The sequence below is a fragment of the Capsicum annuum genome, chromosome 12, assembly GCF_002878395.1.
Source record: "Capsicum annuum cultivar UCD-10X-F1 chromosome 12, UCD10Xv1.1, whole genome shotgun sequence".
NCBI lineage: Eukaryota > Viridiplantae > Streptophyta > Magnoliopsida > Solanales > Solanaceae > Capsicum > Capsicum annuum.
Genome location: NC_061122.1, coordinates 127,357,057 through 127,380,367, shown reverse-complemented (window position 1 = coordinate 127,380,367; position 23,311 = coordinate 127,357,057). Strand labels below are relative to the sequence as shown.

At 38.3% G+C, this 23,311-nt stretch overlaps 1 protein-coding gene across 3 annotated transcripts in view; it reads right to left on the bottom strand.

Moving 5' to 3' along the window:
• The window catches only part of LOC107856698 (aspartic proteinase 36), a 28,655-nt gene extending 5,605 nt beyond the window's left edge, over window positions 1-23,050 (bottom strand). Inside the window, exons 1-6 of one of the 3 annotated variants that reach the window (XM_016701676.2) lie at window positions 22,246-23,050; window positions 20,774-20,903; window positions 20,400-20,647; window positions 18,223-18,447; window positions 14,735-14,897; window positions 14,577-14,650 (exon numbers count right to left, since the gene is read on the bottom strand). In XM_016701676.2, the coding sequence (XP_016557162.1) occupies window positions 14,577-14,650; window positions 14,735-14,897; window positions 18,223-18,447; window positions 20,400-20,647; window positions 20,774-20,903; window positions 22,246-22,469 (1,064 nt within the window). In that variant the 5' untranslated portion in view covers window positions 22,470-23,050. The remainder of the gene's footprint in view (window positions 1-14,576; window positions 14,651-14,734; window positions 14,898-18,222; window positions 18,448-20,399; window positions 20,648-20,773; window positions 20,904-22,245) is intronic. The other 2 variants (XM_047400390.1, XM_016701678.2) reach the window with 2 other exon arrangements.
• Between the last annotated feature and the right edge of the window lie 261 nt (window positions 23,051-23,311).

The window sequence follows — 23,311 nt, the reverse complement described above, 5'->3', positions numbered from 1 at the left end:
TTGAATTTGACTTGAAGTCTAATTAGAAATTTATCTATAAATATATGTGTTTGAGTTATTAATAATATAATTCCCTTATACAATTGCATTATTTTTTTTCTCCGAGTCTTTCTCTGTTATTTCTTTAATTTCAAAGCTAAAAATCAACAATTGGTATCTAGAGCCAGGATCTTGAGGGATCTATGATTGAGTTACATTCTGAAAACAACTTTTCCCAAATATTAAATTCTGAAAACAACTTTTCCCAAATAGCTCCTCCTGTCTTTGATGGTAAGAATTACCAACTTTGGGCAGAAAGAATGGAGACTTATCTTGAGGCTTTAGATCTTTGGGAGATCGTGGAGGAGAATTATGATGTTCTTCCGCTGCCCCATAATCCCGCTTTGGCCCAGATCAAAAGTTAAAAAGGAAAAGAAAAATGAGAAAATCAAAGGCAAAAGCAACTTTGTTTGCTAGTGTGTCTCCAACAATTTTCATGAGAATTATGGCCCTTAAATTAGCAAAAGAAACTTGAGATTATCTGAAAGAAGAATACACAAGAGATGAAAGAATACGAGGCATGAAGGTATTGAATCTAATAATGGAATTCAAATTGCAAAAGATGAAGGAATCTGAGACCGTCAAAGAGTACTCAGACCGACTTCTTGGCATTGTTAACAAGGTAAGATTGTTTGGCACAAAGTTTAAAGATTCAAGAATTGTTGAAAAAATTCTTGTTACAGTGCCTGAAAGATACGAAATATCAATAACTACCTTGGAAAACAAGAAAGACTTGTCCAAGATTACCTTGGCAGAATTGTTAAATACATTGCAGGCATAAGAACAAAGAAGGCTTATGAGACAAGATGGTATGGTTGTAAGAGCTTTGGCTGTCAACGACAAGACTCAAAGCAAGGGTAATAATTCAAGAAAAAAATACTCACTATGCCAGTATTGTGGAAAAATAGATCATCCTCCATTTAAATGTTGGAAGAGACCAGATGCATAATGTAAGATCTGCAATCAACTTGGCCATAAAGTTGTGATTTGCAAAAGCAAATCTCAAAAATATGAAGCAGATGCCCAAGTCATCAAAGAAGAAGAAGATTACTTTTTCTTTTTTGACTTGCACCGGATGTCCAAGACTCTTCGAGTCCCGACTAATCCCGGGGGTGCACAGGCCTCAGCAAAGAGTTTCCCGCAAGTGCACCACGGGTAATTCAAGGTTTCACCTAGTCCGATAGCCCTCAGAAATTGTTTGCACCCAGTGGGTATCGAACTTGAGACCTTGAAAGGGAGCACCCAAAGCTCAAGTCAATTACCACCAGGCCAACCCCTGAGGGTTGAAGAAGATTACTTATTTGTGGCAACATATTCTTCAACTAACAAATCTGATTTTTGGATGATTGACAGTGGTTGTACAAACCACATAACATATGAAAAAACTCTTTTTAAAGAGTTTCTGCCTTTGAAAAATAAGAAAATCAAAATTGAAAATGATGACTATATTCCTGCAGAAGGAAAAGAGAATGTTGCAATCAAAACAATTTCAGGTACAAAAATAATTTCAAATGTCCTTTACGTGCCCGATATTGATAAAAAAATTTAAGTGTTGACCAGCTAATGGAAGAAGGATTTAAATTATTATTTGGAGATAAATATTGTCGAATCTTTAATTTCTCTAATCATGAGATTTTACAAGTTGAAATGAGAGGTAAAAGTTTCTTATTTAATGCAACAGAAGATGCACACAAACCTTGCAAGACCAAAGATGAATTGACAAATTTATTCAAGAGGTCAAATTCAGTCGAGCCTGCAATCTACAATTTTTGATTCAAGAAGTGTTGAAGATATGTCTAAGAAATAAAGTAGAAATAGATAACTATTAAAAGTTTTAAATTATTAGAGTTCTATGTAGCTTAGACTTAGGAATTAGTTATCTCTTTGTTATTTAAATTTGAATTTGATTTGAAGTCTAATTAGAAATTTAGCTATAAATATGTCTTTGAGTTATTAATAATATAATTTTTTTTGACAATACAATTGCAGTATTTTTTCTCTCCAAGTCTCTTTGTTATTTCTTTAATTACAAAGCTAAAAACCAACAACTATGAAGATTACTCCTATAGTCATTAGACATCCTAAAATTACCACTAAGCAAGGATTTCCTGCAGGGAGGGGTGTTTATGAAAGAAACTATATGGTCAAATCGGCTAAAAGCTATAAATTTAATCTCATTGGCAATTAGAAGTTGTAAACTTACTCTTATTGGCAAGTTCACCAATACTATGCCAAAGATGGAGGCAGTGTTCAGGGAAGCGTGATGCGGAAAAAAGCGACGAGACGCATTACGTGAAGCGGGAAGCGATGCGAGCGCATCATTAAAGTGAAGCAGTGAAGAAGAAAGCGCAGTAGTGGTAGTCACACAGTGAAGAAGAAGTCTCGGCAGTGGACTTCAAAGTTAACCTTAGAAAATTGCAGCAGTGGTAGTCACTGTCTTTTAAAAAAAAAAAATTGACCCTAAATATAAAATCAACACGAAGTGACTCTTTTTTTAATTTAAAATTGACCCTAAAAATAAAATCAACATGATGTACTTGCATCAGCCACACGCAGCAAAAGGGGCTCGCATCACTTTGCATCATCACATTAAGCAACAATGCGAGCGCATTCCTGAACACAGGATGGAAGTGATTAGAAGAGAGTTTATGCTGCAAACAGAGCTCAGAGGCAGTGTAACATTGACTCACTTTAACTCTAGGCATCTTTATATAGACCTAGATAAAGAATATGATCATCCTACTGTATGGTTTAAGGGCAAGATGTTCATTGAAGGAAGACTTATAAGACTTCAAGTCTGGACACCCAAATTTAAACTAGAGGAAGAAACTCCTTATCCTAGTGTAAGAATTGTGTTGGCATTGCTACTGTCCTGAAGTGGTGACTCATCTTTTATCCCCTATTTGGAAGGTCTAGTTTTTAGATCTAGCACCCTATAAGAAGGCAAGGGGTAGTGCAGCCAAAGTTAAGATTTAGTTGGATCTTACTAAGCCTAGGGCCCAACATGTTTGGTTGGGATTTGATGATGATGAAACTGGTGAAGGCAAGTGGCAAGTTGTGTAATATGACAGTGTCCCAGCTTATTCTGATTATTGTAAGCATCAAGGGCACAACATAGGTGTAAGACAAATTTATTTTTGACCCTCTCGCGTGCGTAATGTCAATTTTTGACTTGAATTATGTTAAGAAATGTTAAAAGGGTGTTTTGGGAAAGTTTTAGAATTTTCGAAAAGGGTTTTGGGCCATTTTGGGACCCCAAGGCAATAGGCCTCCGCAATAGTGGTGTGCCACGCCAGTTAGCTTCCGCAATAAGGATGTGGCATGGAGGCTAAGCTCCGCGATAGCGGCGTGTGCATTTTTCGTCCAATTTTTATTTTATTCACTTGGGGTAAGGGGCTTTTGGTCCTTTTACCCCTTAAACGACTTATAAACATTCCCTTCAATTTTAAAGGATCAATTCATTAATTTCTTCTCTAACTCCCAACCCAAGAAAGCTCAAAGGTTTTACAAAGAATTCATCATTCAAGCTCCAAACCTCGATTTCTCTTTAAATTCTTTGGTATTTCATGCATGTTTCTCATTCCTTAGCTTGAATTTTACATTTTGGTACTTATTTAATCAATATTCTTGTGTTTTAATTGATGGGTTTGAAATTGGGTTGAGGAGTTTTAATTGTTATTACTTGAATTGTTTTTTGTTTTTTCCATGTTTTAAATGGATTATTCATGCCTTAATTGATGGTTTTTGAGATTGAATTGGGGCATTATGATATTGATTGGAATGGGTGATATGGGTTTCCCCAAATTGATGGATTTTTGGCTTGGTAATGGCATTAACCTCAACCCACATTGTAAACTTGATTTTGAATATGGATATTTGCATAAATTAACTTGTCTTTTGAACCCATTGCATTGCATTAAAGGATAAAAGGATAAAAGGATAAATATGATTTTGGAATGCCCTTGATGGCAATGGTTTTGGATTTTAAATGAAACTTGGATAATGGTTGTATGGACTGGTTTTGCATGATTGAATTAGTTTTCAAGTATATTGGTATAATGATACCAAGTTGGTAAATGCCTTAATAAATTACTCTTGGGTTAATAGTTAGGTTATGTGCAAATTGTTTTAATTTGGGCTTAAAGGAAATTGCGTAGCTTATCATGAAGGTGTAGGTCCCGGGGATACCAACACTAGAAACAACGTTTGCCGACGCTATGGGTCCATATAACCATGTGTCTGGATATACATTATATTTTAGATGGCTATCACTTTGGTGTCTTTAGCCTTTCCTCGATTTCCTCGATACGTGCAACTAACACGTATTGGGGCTCTTCCGGCAGTGGGAATCGAACCCATATAGCCCGTAGGTGCCTTTAGGACGGCGCGAGCTACATAGTTCAGGCTAATGATTTAAAATCTCATGTTCATGACCCTTATCCATATCCCGACATCCTACATATGTATATATAAATGTTGTGCATGTGGTTTTGACAGGTTTTTGGCAATGGCATTATTTTATCCTTTTCCCCTGAGTTACATGTCAGTGCTTGCCCCACTGACCATCCCCAGATGCTGCATCGTATCATAATGTAGGTTCGGAGGACTTTTCTACTACCCCTGTGCGGCGTTAGGTGGTGTGGTACGTTTGTTGGTTTGCTGTGAAATAGTGAGCCTTCATCTTCCGGAAGGCCCGAGCATTTCATTTTTTTCATTATTGTCTTAGTATTTCGTTTCGAATTTTTTTTGGTCATAGATAGGGGCATGTCCCGACTTAGTTGGTATTTCTTGTTTAGAGGCTTTTGTGGACAATATTGGGTTGGTTGATTGTTTTGAATCTTAGAAATTTCATTTTACTATCTATCCTTCTTATTACTATTTGGTTGGCTTCTATTTCTTACACTTATGTGCTCTTGAGGTAAGGTTATGGGGGTTGTATCCGGCCCATGGTGGGCTTGAGATTGTCCGTCACAGCCAGGCCCGGGTTCGGATCATGACAATAAGGTTATGCACAGTAAAAAAGTAAAAAGAAGAGATGATGAAAATAAAAGGAGAAGAGAAATGGAAAAAGCTGGCAAGTATAATAAAGAGCATGAGCACCCAGCTTTGGGGCACACCATTCCTCCTTCAGAAGGTCCTGAAAGCTATCAGGGTGAAACAAAAGGCCTGCATCTTCCTAAGGTTTAAGAGACTGTTGAAGGTAGGAACAATGGCATACTCAAAAAAAGAAGAGGAAGGTGGCAATTCAAATAACCAGCAGCAGAGCTATAGACCAAAGTCTCCAGTTAAAGGGGGCGTTGAACAACATGGTTTGGTTACAGAAGGTGAAACTGGTTCAACAGCTCTCAGTACTAGTCCAGTGGACTCTGGGACCCAGAGTCAACCAATAACTTAGGAGGTTCGTCCTAATGCTGACCAAATGAACCTGGAGAAGGCCACCGGTATCGACTCAGCTCCCACTCCCACTCCCCCTGGTATCCCTGTATTATGTGCTGGAAATTTTGTTGGAAGTGCTGGAGGGAAGGTTAGTATGGAGGAGGTACAACCTATTTGGCAGGATGGGGTAGTGTCAAATGAGAAGCATGACTCAGTTCCACATAGCCTTAGTCCAGTACATGGTCCCATTCAGCAGCATATTGATGTAGAGACTGATCAGAATGCATCTAGTTCTGGTTTCTACTTGACCAGTATGCATACGAGGTGGGTACTTGTAGTGGACATAATGCAGAATCAGTTGATACTAATTCTCACGGTTCTCAAAGCATGTCCCAGCAGCAATCAAAGAATTCTCATCACTCAAGTAGCAGCAAGAAAGTTTTCTAGGGAGACCTCTCAAGTACTTAACAATAAGTCCACCTTGAGGCTGAGTAAGAAAAAGAGGGATGCTATTAAAAGCCAAAAGGAGGAAAGAAAAGAGTGACAAAAAGGGAAACCCAGTGCACTAAAGCTCTCACTATGCACAGGGTCCGGGGAAGGGCCCCACCACAAGGGTGATTTTGTACGCAGTCTTACCTTACATTTCTGTCAGAGGTTGTTTCCAAGGCATGAACCCGTGACCACCTGGTCACATGGCAACAACTTTACCAGTTACTCCAAGACTTTCCTTCCGCAAGAAAGAGAGAGACAGGTCTCTCAAATGCAGCATGATCAATAGAGGTTATCTTGGTCCAGGAGCAGGCAGGAATTTCAATTCCTCCGTTGCAAATTGAGAATCCTAAAGACCCTTGTCTCCCTACTAGGACATCCTCAAGTGTTGTAGATTTGAATGATGGATATAAAGTTATCAACTCTGAAGATGAATTTGATAAAGATGTGCACACTTAGAGGAGGAAGAACTGTATAATGTGCAGCTACCCTAAGACATTGGTCCTACCTTTGAGACTGCTTTGCGAGAGGAGGTTCAACAGATTACTGAGCAACAAGGTTTATCTCCTAGAGGTCAACAACAAATGAACTAAAGGAACCAAGTTTAGTGTAACTAGCACATCTGCTGTTGCGAAAGACCCGAAACTAGATCTCAAGCTAAAGGACTTTGATGATTAAGCTTGTTTGTTGGAATGCTAGAAGTATTAACACTCGAGCAACACTGGAAAGACTTCAAAAACTCAAGAATTATCATAATCTATCCATGATTATTATTCTTGAACCCTTTATTGATGACTCTCAGATTCAGTTTTATAAATCTCAACCTCACATGGATAGGCTGTTTGTAATGGCAATGGGAAGATTTGGTTGTTTTGGGATCAGGATATTGAGTGTAAAGTCCTGGGTAATGATGAGCAATAGGTTACCTGTGAGTTTCAACATAAAGCCTGACCAATAGTTTTTCTCATGGCATTTGTATATACTAAATGCCAAGATCACCTTGGAAGACCTCTATGGAATAAATAGCTTTAGTTTTCTGCCATTCTACCATGCCTAAATCTTGGTGCACTGTGGGGATTTCAATGTTATCACTGATGTAGAGGAGAAGATGGGGGGTTTACCCTACAATATGAACAAGAGTTTTAATTTTATTGGGTGATTGAGGCATGTGGGTTAACTGATCTTGGTTTTCATGGATCGAAATTCACATGGTGTAACCATAGAGCAGCAGAGGCCAGAGTATGGAAGAGACTGAACAGAGCTATGGTCAATGATTCATGGCTTGATACAATGCCCTTATCTACTGTCACTCATTTACCTTCAGTGGGATCTGATCATAGTCCATTGCTCATGGAATTGACTTCTAGAAATGTAATCCCTGTTAAGTACTTTAAATTTCTTAGTTGTTGGATTGAGAACACTACCTTTTTGGACACTGTTAAAGCCTGCTGGATAGACCTGTTACTGGTGATCCAATGTGAGTGTTCCATCAGAAACTAAAGAAGACTTTCCAGTACTCTAAGCAACTGGTCTAAGAGTCAATATGGAGAAATTTATGTTGAGGTCAAAGAGTATGAGGAGAAGGTCAGGCTTGCTGAAGAGGAAATCATAATTCACAACTCTGAGGAGAATAGAACTGAACTGAATAGAGTCACAACTGAGTATATTAAATTTTTGAAGTTGGAGTAGTCTATTCTAAGGCAGAAAACTCAGTTCCAGGGGTTTCTTTCAAAGAAAGGAGATGCTAATTCCAAATAGTTACATGCCTTGATCAGAGGGAGGAGGAGGAGGCTCTTTATTCATCAAGCATGTTAGAATTGGATTAGGAATAGTAAATAGAATCTTACTTGGAAAAGGATTGCAACGTAATGTCCTAGTTGAAGAAGGATTATAGTGTAGTAGTCTCCTAGTTGGAAAAGGATTAATGTAGTGTCTATAAATAGGGTCTTAATGTAATAATGTAAAAACAACAATTCAATAATATTCTTCTATTATATTTCTCACGTAGTATCAGAGCTTCTACAATCTTGGTAGAGAATCAAAGAGCTTCCACTGCCAGCGGGCGGCTATTACCCATATATGTCGCCCGTCTGGCCAATGATCATGTTAGCAAAAGTTGGGCACCATGCTTCTTTCGGAAGGCTTTTCATATCTAATTGCGTAGCACCTTGCATTTTTTTGGTGACTACTTTCTCATATCTAATTTGTGTAGCATCATGCATCTTTCCGATGACTATTTTCTCATATCTAATTTGGGTAGCGCCATGCATCTTTTCGGACTATTTTCTCATATTTAATTTGCTTAATACCGTACATCTTTCTGGACTACTTTCTCTGATCTGCGTTGCATCGCATCATGCATCTTTCCGATAACTCCTCAAGTCTTATTTGTGAAGTTCCGTGTGTCTTTATGATGACTCCTCGAATCTAATTTGCATAGGATCGTACCATCATTCCAACCCTACCCTTATAATTTTTTTTTAGTAGGGTCGTGCCGTCATTATGACCCTATCCATCTCTTTTTCAATAGGGTCATGCCATCATTCCAATCCTACCCATATAATTTCTATTTTCCAGTAGGGTCATACCGTCATTCCGACCCTACCCATATAATTTCTCTTTTTCAATAAGATCGCGCCATCATTCCGATCCTACTCACATAATTTCTCTTTTCTAGTCGGGTCGTTCCATCATTCCGACCCTATCCATATAATTTCTCTTTTCTAGTAAGGTCGTGTCATCATTCCGACCCTACCGATATAATTTTTCACATATTTTGACCACTTTTTAGCTGTCAAATCTAATTACCCCGCGCGTGATCATGTGCTGTCCAGTTTTTCGGTGACTTTCTTGTTCAACATCTACTCATTTCTTGATTTTGATATGACCCATATATTTTATACTAGCTTCTGCCAATTTTCTAGCGCCAGATCGACTTTTCGGCAACGTTTACTACTTTTTCAACTTGTTCCATTGCAACGGTGATCGCCCAAACGTCCCCAACAGTCCTTACCGGCTTTCTTGCAGATATCTTCACCAAGGCCCTCACTGATCCTTGTATTAATTACATTTGTAACAAGCTTGGTACATATTGACCTGAATGCACCAGCTTGAGGGGAGTGTTGGAATTGGAGTAGGAGTAGGAATAGTAAATAGAATCCTACTTGGAAAAGAATTGCACTGTAATTTCCTGGTTGAAAAAGAATTATAGTGCAGTAGTCTCCTAGTTGGAAAAGAAATAATGCAGTGCCTATAAATAGGGTCTCAGTGTAATAATGCAAAAACAACAATTCGATAATGTTCTTCTATTATATTTCTCACAAAGTTAATGATGAACAGGGTGAATGCACTCAAGGGGATGAGAATATTGCTAGAGCAGCTTGTTCTCACTTTGAAAAAATTTTCACTGGAGAAGAGAAGCTGATTGATAGAGCAGTGTTAAGCTGTATTCCTAGACTGTTACTGAGGAACAAAACCTTAGTCCACTAGCTATACCCACTTTAGGAACTGGAGCTGGTGGTCCATTCTATGAATTCTAATTCTGCTGCAGGTCCTGATGGAATGAATGGCAAGTTTTTCCAAATTTATTGGACTTATTATAAGCAAGGATTTGTTGGAGGTGGTGCATTATTTTTCTGTGGGAATGTCATGCCTATACATTCTCCCATGCATGTTTCGTGTTGTTGCCTAAGGTGGTTCATCCTAATAGGTTGTCTGAGTACAGGCCTATCGGCCTTAGTAATTTCATAAACAAAGTCACATCAAGGTTGATTTGTCTTAGATTGGCACCTATTTTTCCTTCTCTGATATAAGATAATCAGTCTGAATTTAGTAAGGACAGAAGTATATCCGAAAATATCATGTTGGCACAAGAGATCATTCATGGTGTTAAAAAGCCTCAAGAAGGAGACAATGTAGCTATCAACTTGGACATGGAAAAAACCTATGATAGGGTGTCATGGTCCTATACTTGTTTGGTGATGAGAAGATTGGGGTTTGGTGAGATGATTCTAGATATGGTTTGGAGAATTATGCCCAACAACTGGTATTCAGTGATTGTGAATGGTTCAACACATGGTTTTTTCCACCCTACCAGGGATCTCAAGCAAGGAGACCCACTCTCACCAGCCTTGTTATTATAGGTGCTGAGGTTTTGTCCAGACTGCTGAATAATTTACATACTATCTTTATCAAGGTTTTTATATGCAAAAGAAAGGGCCTCAGATTAATCATATCAGCTTTACTGAAGATGTTATCATTTTTTCCTTTACTTCAAAATACTCCCTGCAACTTATCATGAAAGTTTTACATATGTATGAAGTGTTTTCCGGTCAGTTGATAAATAGGGAGAAGAGTCACTTCATGATTCCTGATAAATCACCTCCTGATGCTGTCACAAGGGTTAAAAGTCTTACAGGTTTCATCTTAAAGGAAAGTCCAATTACTTACCTTGATTGCCCTTTATTCATTGGTGGTAGAAAGGTGGTTTATTTTTCAGGTACGGTATCCAAAGTTTTAGCTAAAATCAGAGGCTGGCAGACTAGGTTGCTCAGTTTTGGTGGTAAAGTTACTTTGATTAAGTTTGTACTTCAATCTTTGCCTATTCATAAACTTTCAGCTATTTCTCCTCCAAAGACGACTCTTAAGCAGATGAAATGTCTCACAGCTGATTTTTTATGGGAATGGAACAGTGATAGGAAGAAATACTATTGGCCTTTGTTAGAATATGAATAGGAATAGGAATAGCATATAGAATTCTACTTCGAAAAGCATTGTAATGAAGTGTCCTATTAGGAGAAGGATTGGAATGTAGTGTGTATAAATAGAGCGTCAATGTAATAATGTAGTTACAACAATTCAATAATATTCTTCACCTACATTTCTCACATGGTATCAGCGCTTCCACGATCTTGGTAAGGAATCAAAGAGTTTTCGCTGCCGACAGACAGCTATAATCCATATATGTCACCCGTCTAGCCAATGATTATGTTAGCAAAAGTTGGGTCACCGTGTAAACTTTCGGTGACCATTTTCTCATATTTGATTTGCATAGCACCATGCATCTTTCGGTGACTACTTTTTCATATCTAATTTGCGTGGTACCGTGCATCTTTTTGGACTACTTTCTCATGCCTGAGTTGCAGAGCACTACACGGTGACCATTTTCTCATATCTGATTTGCATAGCACCATGCATCTTCCGGTGAATACTTTCTCATATCTAATTTTACGTAGTCTTGTGCATCTTTTTGGACTACTTTCTCATATCTGAGTTGCAGAGCACCGTGCGTCTTTCTGGTGATTCCTCATATCTGATTTGCGTAGTTCCACGTGTATGTGTATTTACGGTGACTCCTCAGATCTGATTTGCGTAGGGTCGTGCCATCATTCCGACCCTACCCATATAATTTCTCTTTTTCAGTAGGGTAGGGTTGTGCCGTCAATCCGACCCTACCTATATAACTTCTCTTTTTCAGTAAGGTCGTGCCGTTATTCTGACCCTACGTATATAATTTCTCTTTTTCAGTAGGTTCGTGTCGTCATTCCTACCCTACCCATATAATTTTTATTTTCCAGTAGGATCGTGCTGTCATTCCGACCCTACCCAAATAATTTCTAGGTTGCAGTAGGGTCGTGCCATCATTTTAATCCTACCGATATAATTCTCTTTCTCAGTAGGATCGTGCCATCATTCCATCCCTACCCATATAATTTTTTTCTCAAAATGTAACCAATTTTCAGCCATCAAATCTAATAATTCGGCGGGTGAGCATGCTCCGTCCAGTTCTTCGGTGACTTTCTTGTTCAAAATCTACTCATCTCTTGATTCGAGATGACCCATATAGTTTATACCAGTTTCTGGCAATCTTTCAACAACAGATCGACTTTCTAGCGATGTTAACTACTTTTTGGATCACTTTTTCTGTATTTTCCTTTTCAATTGGGTCTCCCAGACGTCCAGAGCAGTCCTTATTAGTTTTCTTGCGGATATCTTCACCAAGTCCCTAATCGATCCTCGTATTAATTACATCCATAAAAAGCTTGGTACATATGCCTTGTATGCACCAGCTCGAGGGGGAGTGTTAGAATATGAGTAGGAATAGGAATATCCAAAGCAGTCCTTATCAGTTTTCTTGCGGATATCTTCACCAAGTCCCTGATCGATCCTCGTAGTAAGTACATCCATAAAAAGCTTGGTACATATGTCTTGTATGCACCAGCTTGAGGGGGAGTGTTAGAATATGAGTAGGACCAGAAATAGCATATAGAATCCTACTTGAAAAAGGATTGTAATGTAGTGTCCTATTAGGAAAAGGATTTGAATGTAGTGTCTATAAATAAGGCCTAAATGTAATAATGTAATTACAACAATTCAATAATATTCTTCACCTATATTTCTCACAGGCTTCATGGGAAACACTTAGTTTCCATTATGCAGAAGGGGACATAGGTGTAAGAAAGTTGGAAGATGTTTGCCTCTCCATGCAATACAAGCAGCGGTAGTTGTTCATATCAAAAAAGTCTATGGGGGGATTTCTTAAAGGCTAAGTATTGTCAAAGGGCTAATCCTATTGTCAAGAAGTGGCAAAATGGAAATTCTCTGATGTGGAAATACATGCTGAAGAACTGGCTGGCTGCTGAACAACATATTCAGTGGATATTAAACTCTGGTACTAGCTGTTTTTGGTGGGATGATTGGTTGGGTATAGGACCTCTTGTTAATTACAGAACTTTTGCATCTAAACCTAACAATATCACAACTGACCAGCTCCTTCTGAATGGTCAATGGGATGAAGTTAAGGTTAGATAAATTGCTCCTGCTGCATTGGTTCATAAAATCCTGAACACTTCCTTAAAATACCAAGGTAATATTCCAGATCAGCCTATTTGGAAATTAAATGCTAGTGGTCTGTTTTCTTGTTCTTCAGCCTGTGAGTCAGAGAGAAGCAAGAAGAATATCACTACGACCAGCACTTTGATTTGGCATAAGCATGTACCTTTTTAAGGTGTCATTTCTTCTTTGAAGAGCAAGAAGGAAATTGCCGACAAATGACAAGATTGTCACTTTTGGCAAGGAAGCAGTTGCTTGTTCTTGTTGCTATAAGCCTGGTTTGGACAATATTGATCACATCCTTGTGTATGGCAATTTGCCTGCTATATTTGAAAAATTTTCTCTACCAGTTGGGGGCTTACACGAGTCTATCCCTTTGCCTAAACTCCTTATGAAATGGTGGTGTGTAAGAACACACAATGCAGTGCATAAACTAGTGTTGCAGAGTCTTCCTATTTTTTTCTTGTGCTGGAACCTATGGAAGAATAGAAGTGCATGCAAGTATGGGGGGAAAAAATCAAGTGTTTCCAGAGTCAAATTTGATATCATGAAAGACATGAGTAGGTTGCTACATACTGCTTGTCCGAGCATCACTTGGTCAGTGATTTGGAAGGACCTGGTTCATCAGGTTATGGTTAAAACTGATGGGAGTGCTTTGACTAATCCTGGGAATATTGGAGATGGGGGTATTTTAAGATATCATACAGGTCAGCTCCTATATGTTTTTGCTGCTCTTTTCAGCGTTGGAACAAACAATCAGGCAGAGTTGCAGGCTGCAATTTTTGGTATCACTTGGTGTATCCAGCATGGCTATAGTAGATTAATTCTTGAGGTCGATTCTGAATTATGAGTGAAGTGTGTCAGATCAGAAATACAACCTCCCTGGAGCATGCACAAGTATGTGGTTGAGCTTCAGGATTTGGTACTGCTCCTTGACTGTTTTCAAAGTCACCATATCTATAGGAAAACCAATTTCCCAGCAGATGTCCTTTCCAAATATAGTCATCTTGTGGATCATGTGCAGCAGTTTTATAATATCCAGCAGTTGCCTAAGGATGCTAGAGGTTATTTCAAAATGGATCAAGCAGGTCTGGAAAGTTTCAGGAGAAGTAAAATGAAGCAGATCAGGCAACCACCTTAAGGGGTTTGGCTTGGTTTGGTCATGCTGATAGAGGCAGAATTTCATGGTCATTCTTTTAGTGCTTTATCAGCTACTTGAGGTCTTTGAGAGTGGCTTAGCTTTATTAGATTCTACCACGTATGTACAGGGAGAGTCTCGCTCTTTTCTCTTTTATCTAGTGTCTTAGTTAGGCTTAGATCCAACATGTGAGCATAGTATGGCAATGAGTTTAGTGCTCCTTGGCAGAGCACCTAACTCATGGACCATCATTAGGATGAAGGAAAGGTTTATGTCCGCCTACTTGTACTTTGCTTGTTTCATTGATTAATAAAAGGACAAAAATTTTATCAAAAGAAAAAAATTATAACAGAGTTTTCTGGAGGTGGACCATCTTCCACACACCACCCCCCCCCAATAAAAAAAATATATTGTGTAAAATTTTAAGCAACAACTCTAATGATTTTATTACAACAAAGCATGACAAACATTCCTGACTCCTGCAAATGAACAATTCCGTTTTCTCACAAACAATACTTGCTTTGCAGTCCTATATATTTTCCGAAGGTCATTAGCAGATGCTGAAATGGACACCAAAAATTACCTAGTCTTGGCTGCCTCCTATGTTATAGTGTTCATGATCAAAGAGGGAGAAAAGATGTCACAAACCAAATCCTCAGAGAGAATTACGATAAACATTTGGAGAGGGTAAAAAGAACCTTACTTTCCACTGAAGAAAAAGCAGTGGAAGCTTTCGTCAACAAGATGAGTCGTCAGATCTGGCTGCCGAACCATCAACTACAGTAACAGAGAGAATGAAAAATCAAGCAGGAGGGAATGTGTATCCATGCATACATGCAGTTTTCAAATGTCTAAACCCACCTTGCTCATGAGAGCATTATAGACCTTGTTAGGAAGATACGCTAAAGTTGTACCGCTGTCAATTATTGTTCCTCTGTTGGATCCCGCATCAAAGATAGTGGTAGGGATGTTTAGAGGTTCACCATTAACCTCAATTCCCTTCATGACAACATTATAATGTGGCCTAAAGTGGAAAACGCATATAGTTAATGTCAAGAAATAGAGAACGGAAGGAGCCAATTTGATGTTAAGACAAAATACGGATATTTAACATTCAAAAATATGATTTTACAATAAAAAGAAAAGAAAAGGCAAGAGAAGCGAATGACGAGGATAACAATGCAAAAATGACAAATCTTGTTAATCAAACATGAATGCAAGTACTCAATATACAATATGCACCAGCTACCAATAGTCAAAATAAATTCAAATTTTCTTTTTCCTATTTCTGGATGAGTAACTAATGTCATTTTTAGTATCAAGAATGTACAAAATACATAGTCACCAAGATTCCAACTCCAGAATTACAGAGTTTTAAATTGCTTCAAGCTCTTTTGAGAAATGTCATAAGTCCAACACTATTGTATCTCAGAGGAAGGACTGGCCCATTTGAACTACTTCCTTTACCAAAGGAAATCACCACGTCTTGAGGTCTCAACCAAGTGCTACCACACGTTGTACTTTGCATGTGTGCACTTATCACTTGACACTGGTTGCGGTAGCTGCCAGCTTTAGGTTGTGATTTGGGGAAATCATGCTTTTACCCCCCCCCCCCCCTCACAACACCCCAACCCCACCCCACACACACAAATAGATATTTTTGGGCAGGGGAGACGAGAGATTGGAGTAACCAAAAACTTGACAACTTGGTCCTACTAGATTGTAAAATGCATAAGCACATAATCAAGTGAGGGCAAAGAGTGAAGCAGATGTGCAAACGAGAAGATCATATGCCAGTAAACAACAATAAAAAATGAAAAATCTTAAACCCACAGCAATTTGCGGTGGTATTCATAACGGAAGAACTTTAAACACCAAACATACATACATCACATAAGAGAGGCAATACGAGCTTGCCAGGACTGGTGATATTTCCACAATCTTTTATTTTCAACTCATTTATGAAGTAGTCTAAATATACTCTAGGAAAATAAAAGAGAATTTAAAGAAAAGTACCATTTGGAGACTTGCTTTCTTTTTTGGTAAGGAAAAATGGATTCTTTTGATACCCTTTTGGGAGTCCCTTTTAGAGTCTTATATACTTCATTGTGTATATTCTAGCTTGATATCTTCAACGTAAAATAATATTTTATCCAGAAATCTGCTTTTATAGAACATTTTCATGTATTGGGTAATTTCTTATATTTCCCGAATTCCAGCAATCTGTTCACAGATTCTGCAAAACCAAAGTCTCACTCAATTTTTTTTCTTTTAAGATAATGCATCGGGCAGAGTGTTGGCCAATCAAAAACTTTCACATTCTGAAGTTGAGAATTGCAAAAATGAGGATGTTAAGCTGGACGTGTGGGCATACTAGGCGAGATAGAATTAAAAATGAGGATATTCGGGACAAGGCGAGAGTGGCTTCGGAGAGGACAAGATGCGGGAAGCAAGGGTGAGATGGCTCGGGCATGTGAAGAGGAGTTATCTGGATGCCCCAGTCCAAAGGTGTGAGAGGTTGGCTACATATAGTTTCAGGAGAGGTAAAGGTGAACCTAAGAAGTATTGAGGAGATGAAATTAGATAGGACATGGCGCATTTTCAGCTCATTGGTGCATTTTCAGCTCATTGAGGACATGACCTTAGATAGGAGGTTGTGGAGGACACAACTTAGAGTAGAACGTTAGTATGTAGCAGTGAGTTGTCTTGTTATTCATCCATATTGCTCATGTAGTTTCTTTTCCTTCGATTTCTGTTACTATTTGTCGTTTCTTGTACTTCGACTACCATATTATTTTGTTGCAGTTATTATCCTATTACTATCTTATTATTTTGAGCCGGGGGTCTATCAGAAACAGCCTTTCTACTTCATCAGACGTAGAGGTATGGACTGCGTACATCTTACCCCCCCAGACCCCACTAGGTGGGAATACACTGGGTTTGTTGTTGTTGTTACTATCTTATGTTTTTGCTACTATCTACTATTTCTTCTACTTCTGTTACTTCTTTTTTCTGGACTATTTTTTTCCTTGAGCTGAGCTTCTTTCAGAAACGGTCCCTCCCTCTGAAGTAGAGGTAAGGTCTACATACACTCTACCCTCTTGAGACCCCACTTCATTGAATTATACTGGGTATGTGTTGTTGAAGACTGCATAGAACTAAATAATTTGAACTTTGAAGTAGGTACACACATATTTGAATTTGTTCTCAAGTCGGTTAATGGAATTTTGTACAGGAACCTTCAACTACGGATAGCTTTCAATAGAAATTTGCTTCCTTTGAACTGTTATGCAATTCCAACTTTTTCCTCCTTTTATTTTCTCACCACTGTCACTTCTGTCCATCACTGAGAACAGTCTTTGTATTTGACTTTTCTCCAAGTGGTTTTCCCTTATACCCATTTAAAGCAATAGTTTCTACCCTATTCAGCACAAGATCTACACTAGTTCTAGCTCAGGGGTTAGATCAGTTATCTACTCAAGTAATCTTCTTTTGAGTTTTAAACGGTGTTTTATTTACTTCAAAGCTGGATGATCAGGATCAAAATTTCATATAAAAAAAAAAGACTCACTTAAACTAAAATTGCTCAACCGAGCGCTAAACTGCTAATACAGCATCCACGATCTGGTCAACAGCTACTATAATTTATAGGCTATAAATTCACCTACCACTTATTGTGTCGGAACTCAGACTGCCGTCCAAGCTAGATCTGGATGAAGCAAGCTACTCCTCTTAAGAGAAAGGTATAGGTAGTGATTAATGAGCCTGCTCCTTCCCCTTGATCTGAGGTCGAGTCACTTTAGAGGAAAATTCAAAACAATAGGTGATGTCCCAAAGCGTTGGAACATAAAAGATCGGCTAATTGTTGTTTCCCAACGTCCACGTAAGTTTCCTCCTTGTTACCTCCCTTATGCAAGACTAAATGAAAATTTCCTATCCTTTAGAGTCATATTCCTACAGAAAGCATATCTTCATTGATTTCTAAGATATTTCACATGACTCAAATTATGGATATTCCATCATAAATCCTTGGATGCATGCATATGGATTGTGTAGGATATGAGTCAATTAAACCTACCAATAGAATGTGTAAAGGATGCAAATGGAACACAAATTTACAGACCAATCACCAATGGTTGCAGCTTTCCTTATTTATATGGAGCAGAATAGAAAAAATTACATACAACTTCCAAGTAATATGATGCCAAATCTTAGTTCAGAATCATGTCATATGTTTGCGTGAATGGCCTATTTTTCAGTCTCATCTTTCTTTTTCTTTTTGTCTTGAGGAAGGAAGGGGTAGTTAGGGGGGAAGAGGGGAAGAGAGAGCAGGCGCTACATATACTTACTCATTTGGGACTAGTGGTGTTGACTTTACTTTTGGCTGAACTACTTGTCCAATAGCAAATATGCCACCACCATTACTACCGTCTAGACAATGTGAAAAAACTTTTTTCACCTTCCCAGATACTGCTAGCTGTGAAATAAGAGATGAGTTTGCTTGTCCAAAACCAATTATTCCGTCAACCGCTTGAGTAGATGACCCTAGCTCTCCTGATTGACTAGATGAGCACCTATATTGGATCAAAAACATGTAAGTTACATGTCACCAGGAGATAAATTACTTGCTAAACAGTATTACTCCATCACAGGCTTGAGTGGCATAATTTACATCTTAGAAACTACCAGAATTAGCAATTATAGGAGGAGACAGTAAAGGATCAAAACCATTGAAAATTATCGGTTACGAAGAAGTTAATGCATTGGATATATTAGGTAGTTCCACTGTCAGTACTAATTCCTCATTAAAGAAGTGACGGGAGGAAACTATTACAGAAGCTAAACATTTTTAATAATTACTACAGAAGCTAAAAGTGAACACTATAACAACCAATTCCGGATAAAAAACTTTATGCAGAAACACATATAACAAGTCGTCAGAACGTTCAATGTATTGAATTATCAGACTGTGCAATTGAAATTGTTCCATGAACCCATTTAGTGAGCTAACATAGGATCGCGAAACAATACACGAGAGTCGGTGTGAGGAAAAAACAGTTTTCCTTTTTTTTTGGGGTTCTCCTAGACCTTGCCTTTTCATTCTGTAAACTAATAAAGAGAATTCATGATACACCACTATAGAAACTGCTACACCATTGCAGTCAATATCTCTGTTCTAGACAGCTTAATGACTTGCCTACTCAAATGTGCATTTAACCACTTTTCACATGTTTCCTCAGCAGGGAACTTATTTAATATGACATAGTTAAGACTGAGACATTAAATAATTCCTACTCCAAGCAATTCTTTCCCCTGCTCTCCAGCTCAAGAGAGATTGAAATTAAAAACCCCAATTCATCTAGCAATTTAAATATCTACATCAACAAATACGCAAACAGCACAGATTTCATTTTTACTTGAAGTCATGGTACCAGATGCTGCTACTACAGAAAATTTCTTTTTAAAAATAAAAAGACAAACTAGTTTCTTTTCCCAATGAATTGCAACAACAACAACAACAACAAACCCAGTGTATTCCCACAGCGTGGGGTCTGGGGAGGGTAAGATGTACGCAGTCCATACCGCTACCTCCGAAGAAGTAGAGAGGCTGTTTCCGATAGACCCCCGGCTCAAGATAAAGGATAATAAACAAGGGGATGGATGACATAACCGAAATAAAGAATAGGAAATAATAGAATAAAATCACAGAAATATGAAATACGAGAAATAAGAGCAACACGGAATAAGAAAATAGGAACTAAGCAATAGAAAATAGGACACCCACCTAGTAGTGACATACACTCACATACCAAAGACACCTATGTACACTGTCCTATGATTACTAAATCCGGCTACACAAGAACTCTCCTGACTGCTAGCTACAACCCACACACTAACACTAGCCTTCTACCCTAATCCTCGACCTCCACTCCTTCCTATCTAGGGTCATGTCCTCAGTAAGCAGAAGCCGCTCCATGTCATGTCTAATCACCTCCCTCCAGTATTTCTTCGGCCTACCTCTTCTCCTCCTGAAGCCATCCAACACTAGCCTCTCACACCTCCGAACCGGGGCATCCGCTCCCCTCCTCATCATATGCCCAAACCATCTCAACCTTCGTTCCCGCATCTTGTCCTCCACCGAAGTCACTCCCACCTTATCCCGAATAATCTCATTCCTAACTCTGTCCCCTTTAGTAAGCCCACACATCCAACGCAACATTCTCATTTCCGCCACTTCCAATTTTTGGATGTGAACGTGCTTAACTGGCCAACATTCCGCCCCATACAACAGGGCCCTAATGAATTGCAACAGAGACTATTTTAACCACAAGCAGATTCAAAACATTGTTTGGAAAACAAAGACATTCAGACAGGGTACTAGAACTTGCTGAAGTCAAAAAGTGATAACCAAAGAAAAGCTATTTCAAAACATATACTCCCCTATGGTAGTCGTCATCCAAGTTCAGCATCAATTCATTTGGCAACAATTAGCATAAATAGATTTAAATCATGAGGATAAAATTACCCAAATGCTATGGACCCATTGATGGATGTGGTTTGAAGATCCCCAGAGACTTGATCAAAATGAATGTAATCCTTTACAAAGTATCCAGAAGTTGAGCTTCCATCTCCGTAAGTAACCTGATATTCACAGGCTGAGCCCACCCTGCACTCTGAGTAGGGAGCATTAAACATAGCAGTGCAGAAGTCTTGGTCGCAAGAAACGGTTTTCCCAGTGGCAGAGGCTTTTAAGTCGTACAGCATCAAGTCTATCTGTAGTATAATAACATAGATGAGAAACTACTAGCACGGATCCAGAACAGAAAGTCAACAAACTGGAATCCATTTTCTTTACACAGAGATGGCAAAAAGATGTGTAAATTAGAAGAATGATCATACCCCAAGACTGCTTTTTGAAGGACATCTCGCACAACCAGCACAATTCACCCATAAGATGTCACTTCCAGTATCTACCTGGACATGATAGTCCTTTGAAGGAGTCCCAATTGTAAGTTTAGTGTAATAGAGCCTGCATGATTTATTTTTGAAGAAAACATGACCACAAATTCACAAGAAAGAATGTGCATACATGAATTACGCAATGCCACCACTGCCTCTTGCATATGCACACCTTTTTTTTTTTAATTATTGGACGAGACAATTTGATAGAGCGCATCTTTCTCCAAATATAAATTAGAATCGAGAAAATAGAGGATGTGTTTGGTATGGAAGAAGACATTTTCCAGAAAATGTTTTCTTATTTTCCAATGTTTGGTTGGACAAAATTTTTGGAGAACATTTTCTCTAGGAAAACAAAAAAAATGGCAGTCCGGTGCAGTAAAGCTCCCGCTATGCGCAGAGTCCGGGAAAAGGCCCCACCACAAGGATGTATTGTATGCAGTCTTACCATGTATTTTTGCCCGAGGCTGTTTTCAAGGCTTGAACCCATGACCTCCTTGTCACATGGCAGCAACTTCACCAGTTACTCCAAGGCTCCTCTTCCAAATGAGGAAAATGAATTCCTTAATGAAAATAGAGAAAACAAGTCCTATAAGTGATATTCTATGTTTTTATCATATCCACTTCCCCACCCAATGCCCCCAACACCTACTCATTGATGATCCCACCCCAAGGCCACACAACCCATCCCCTCCCACCTCTACAGATTTTTGCTAGATTACATATAAATGTTCTTGAGATAACAGTTTCTTCGTTTACTTACCAAAACTAGAAAATAAGTAAGAAACTAACTTGTTTTCCAAGAAAACATTTTCGTTCATACCAAACATAATCTGATAAGTTTCTCCATAAGAACATTCCTCCATCTCACTTAAGTTTATACCCAGAGCAGAAATATTAACAAGTGAAAAGCTAATAACTCTTTGTTTTCCCTCCTCACGAATGAAATGGGTAATAAGCCAACATAAAATTTAATCACTAAAACAGAATATCATTCCAAAAAGGAAAATTCAGGTTGCATATAGAGCAGACCGCATAAGTCAACCGAGCTCATTCGTTTGTAGAACTAAATAAGAAAAAGGAAACCCACCTAAATACAAAATTCTCTATAAGAACATAACATTCCTCCATCTCACTTAAGCACTAACAAGTGAAAAGCTAACAACTCTATTTGTTTTGCCTCTTCAAGACGAAAGGGTAAATAAGCCAAAACAAGTTTTAATCACTAAAACACAATACCATTCCTAAAAGGAAACTTAATCATTCTGAAAAAAACATTTAAGCAGCATATAAGTCAACCAAGTTCATCATTTGTACATAAAAAAACATAATTCCCCGAAATACATAATTCCAAGACAACACAAGAATGACTAGAAACAAGTAGAATAAGAGAGAGAAAGGGGGGAACTAACGCTGCATCAGTGGGTTGGCCATTGCCACCCAATGGGAAGTCAACGGCAGCAAGCATTCTACCATGGCGGTGACTATCATGGGCTCTGAGTTCATTCAAGATTGACCCTCCACGCCCACCATATCTATGCTTCACATTAAACACTACATTGTTATTTCCCTTCACTGCCACCTCCAAAACTGAAACCAATAACAATATCAAACACCCTTTTCTCCTTAGATCCATTATCAAAACATACAAACACAAAACACCCACTTCCCAAAGTTCAATCTTTTTCCTCCCCTATATCCTTGTACATATACAAAACAAGTTTATATTGTACTATGTAAATATACCGAGAGATGGGTTATGGGGATGGATGTATGTGTTACGTAATGAATGAATGGATCTTGATGTGAAGATGAAAAGCAAGGAATTATCTTCCTTTTTTCTTCAGTCGGTTGTGATAAACCCAAAGGGAAGAAAACAAAGTACAATTCTTCAAATTTAGTAAATGGACTTTGTATTATTTGTATATATGTATTATGTACAGTTATCTTGAGAATTTTCTTGGAAATTAGATGAATAGTATATAGTATAGTTATCTAGAGGAGAAATTGGCTACTACTGGAAAAGGAAAAGGAAAAGGAAAAAGAGAAAGCTTAATGATGATGTAGTGGTGTCGTACATGGTTGTCCTTGTACTTGTCATTGCAGTGTGTTTGGATGGTGGTTCCCTGGTGTGACATGGTACGGTTATTAACAAAATTATGTTTATTTTGATTGTTTATGGTGTAGTTTTATGATTTGATAATGATAAAAATGAAATCACCAATTTGGTGTATCTCATGGTTTGCCTTTTTTTTTTTTTAATTATGTGCTTACTAATATTATATAATTCTATATTAGTCTTTATCTTAAATTATTTAACTCCACTTTTTACATCGCCCTTCACCCCACCAGTCCCGACCTCACCCTAATTTCTTTTAAAAATTTGATTTTTTTCTTAAATTTAAAAACTTTTTCTTACCCCCACTCCCAGCCCCAATTTACCCATTAGCCCCCCTCCCTCACCAATTTCTTTTTTAT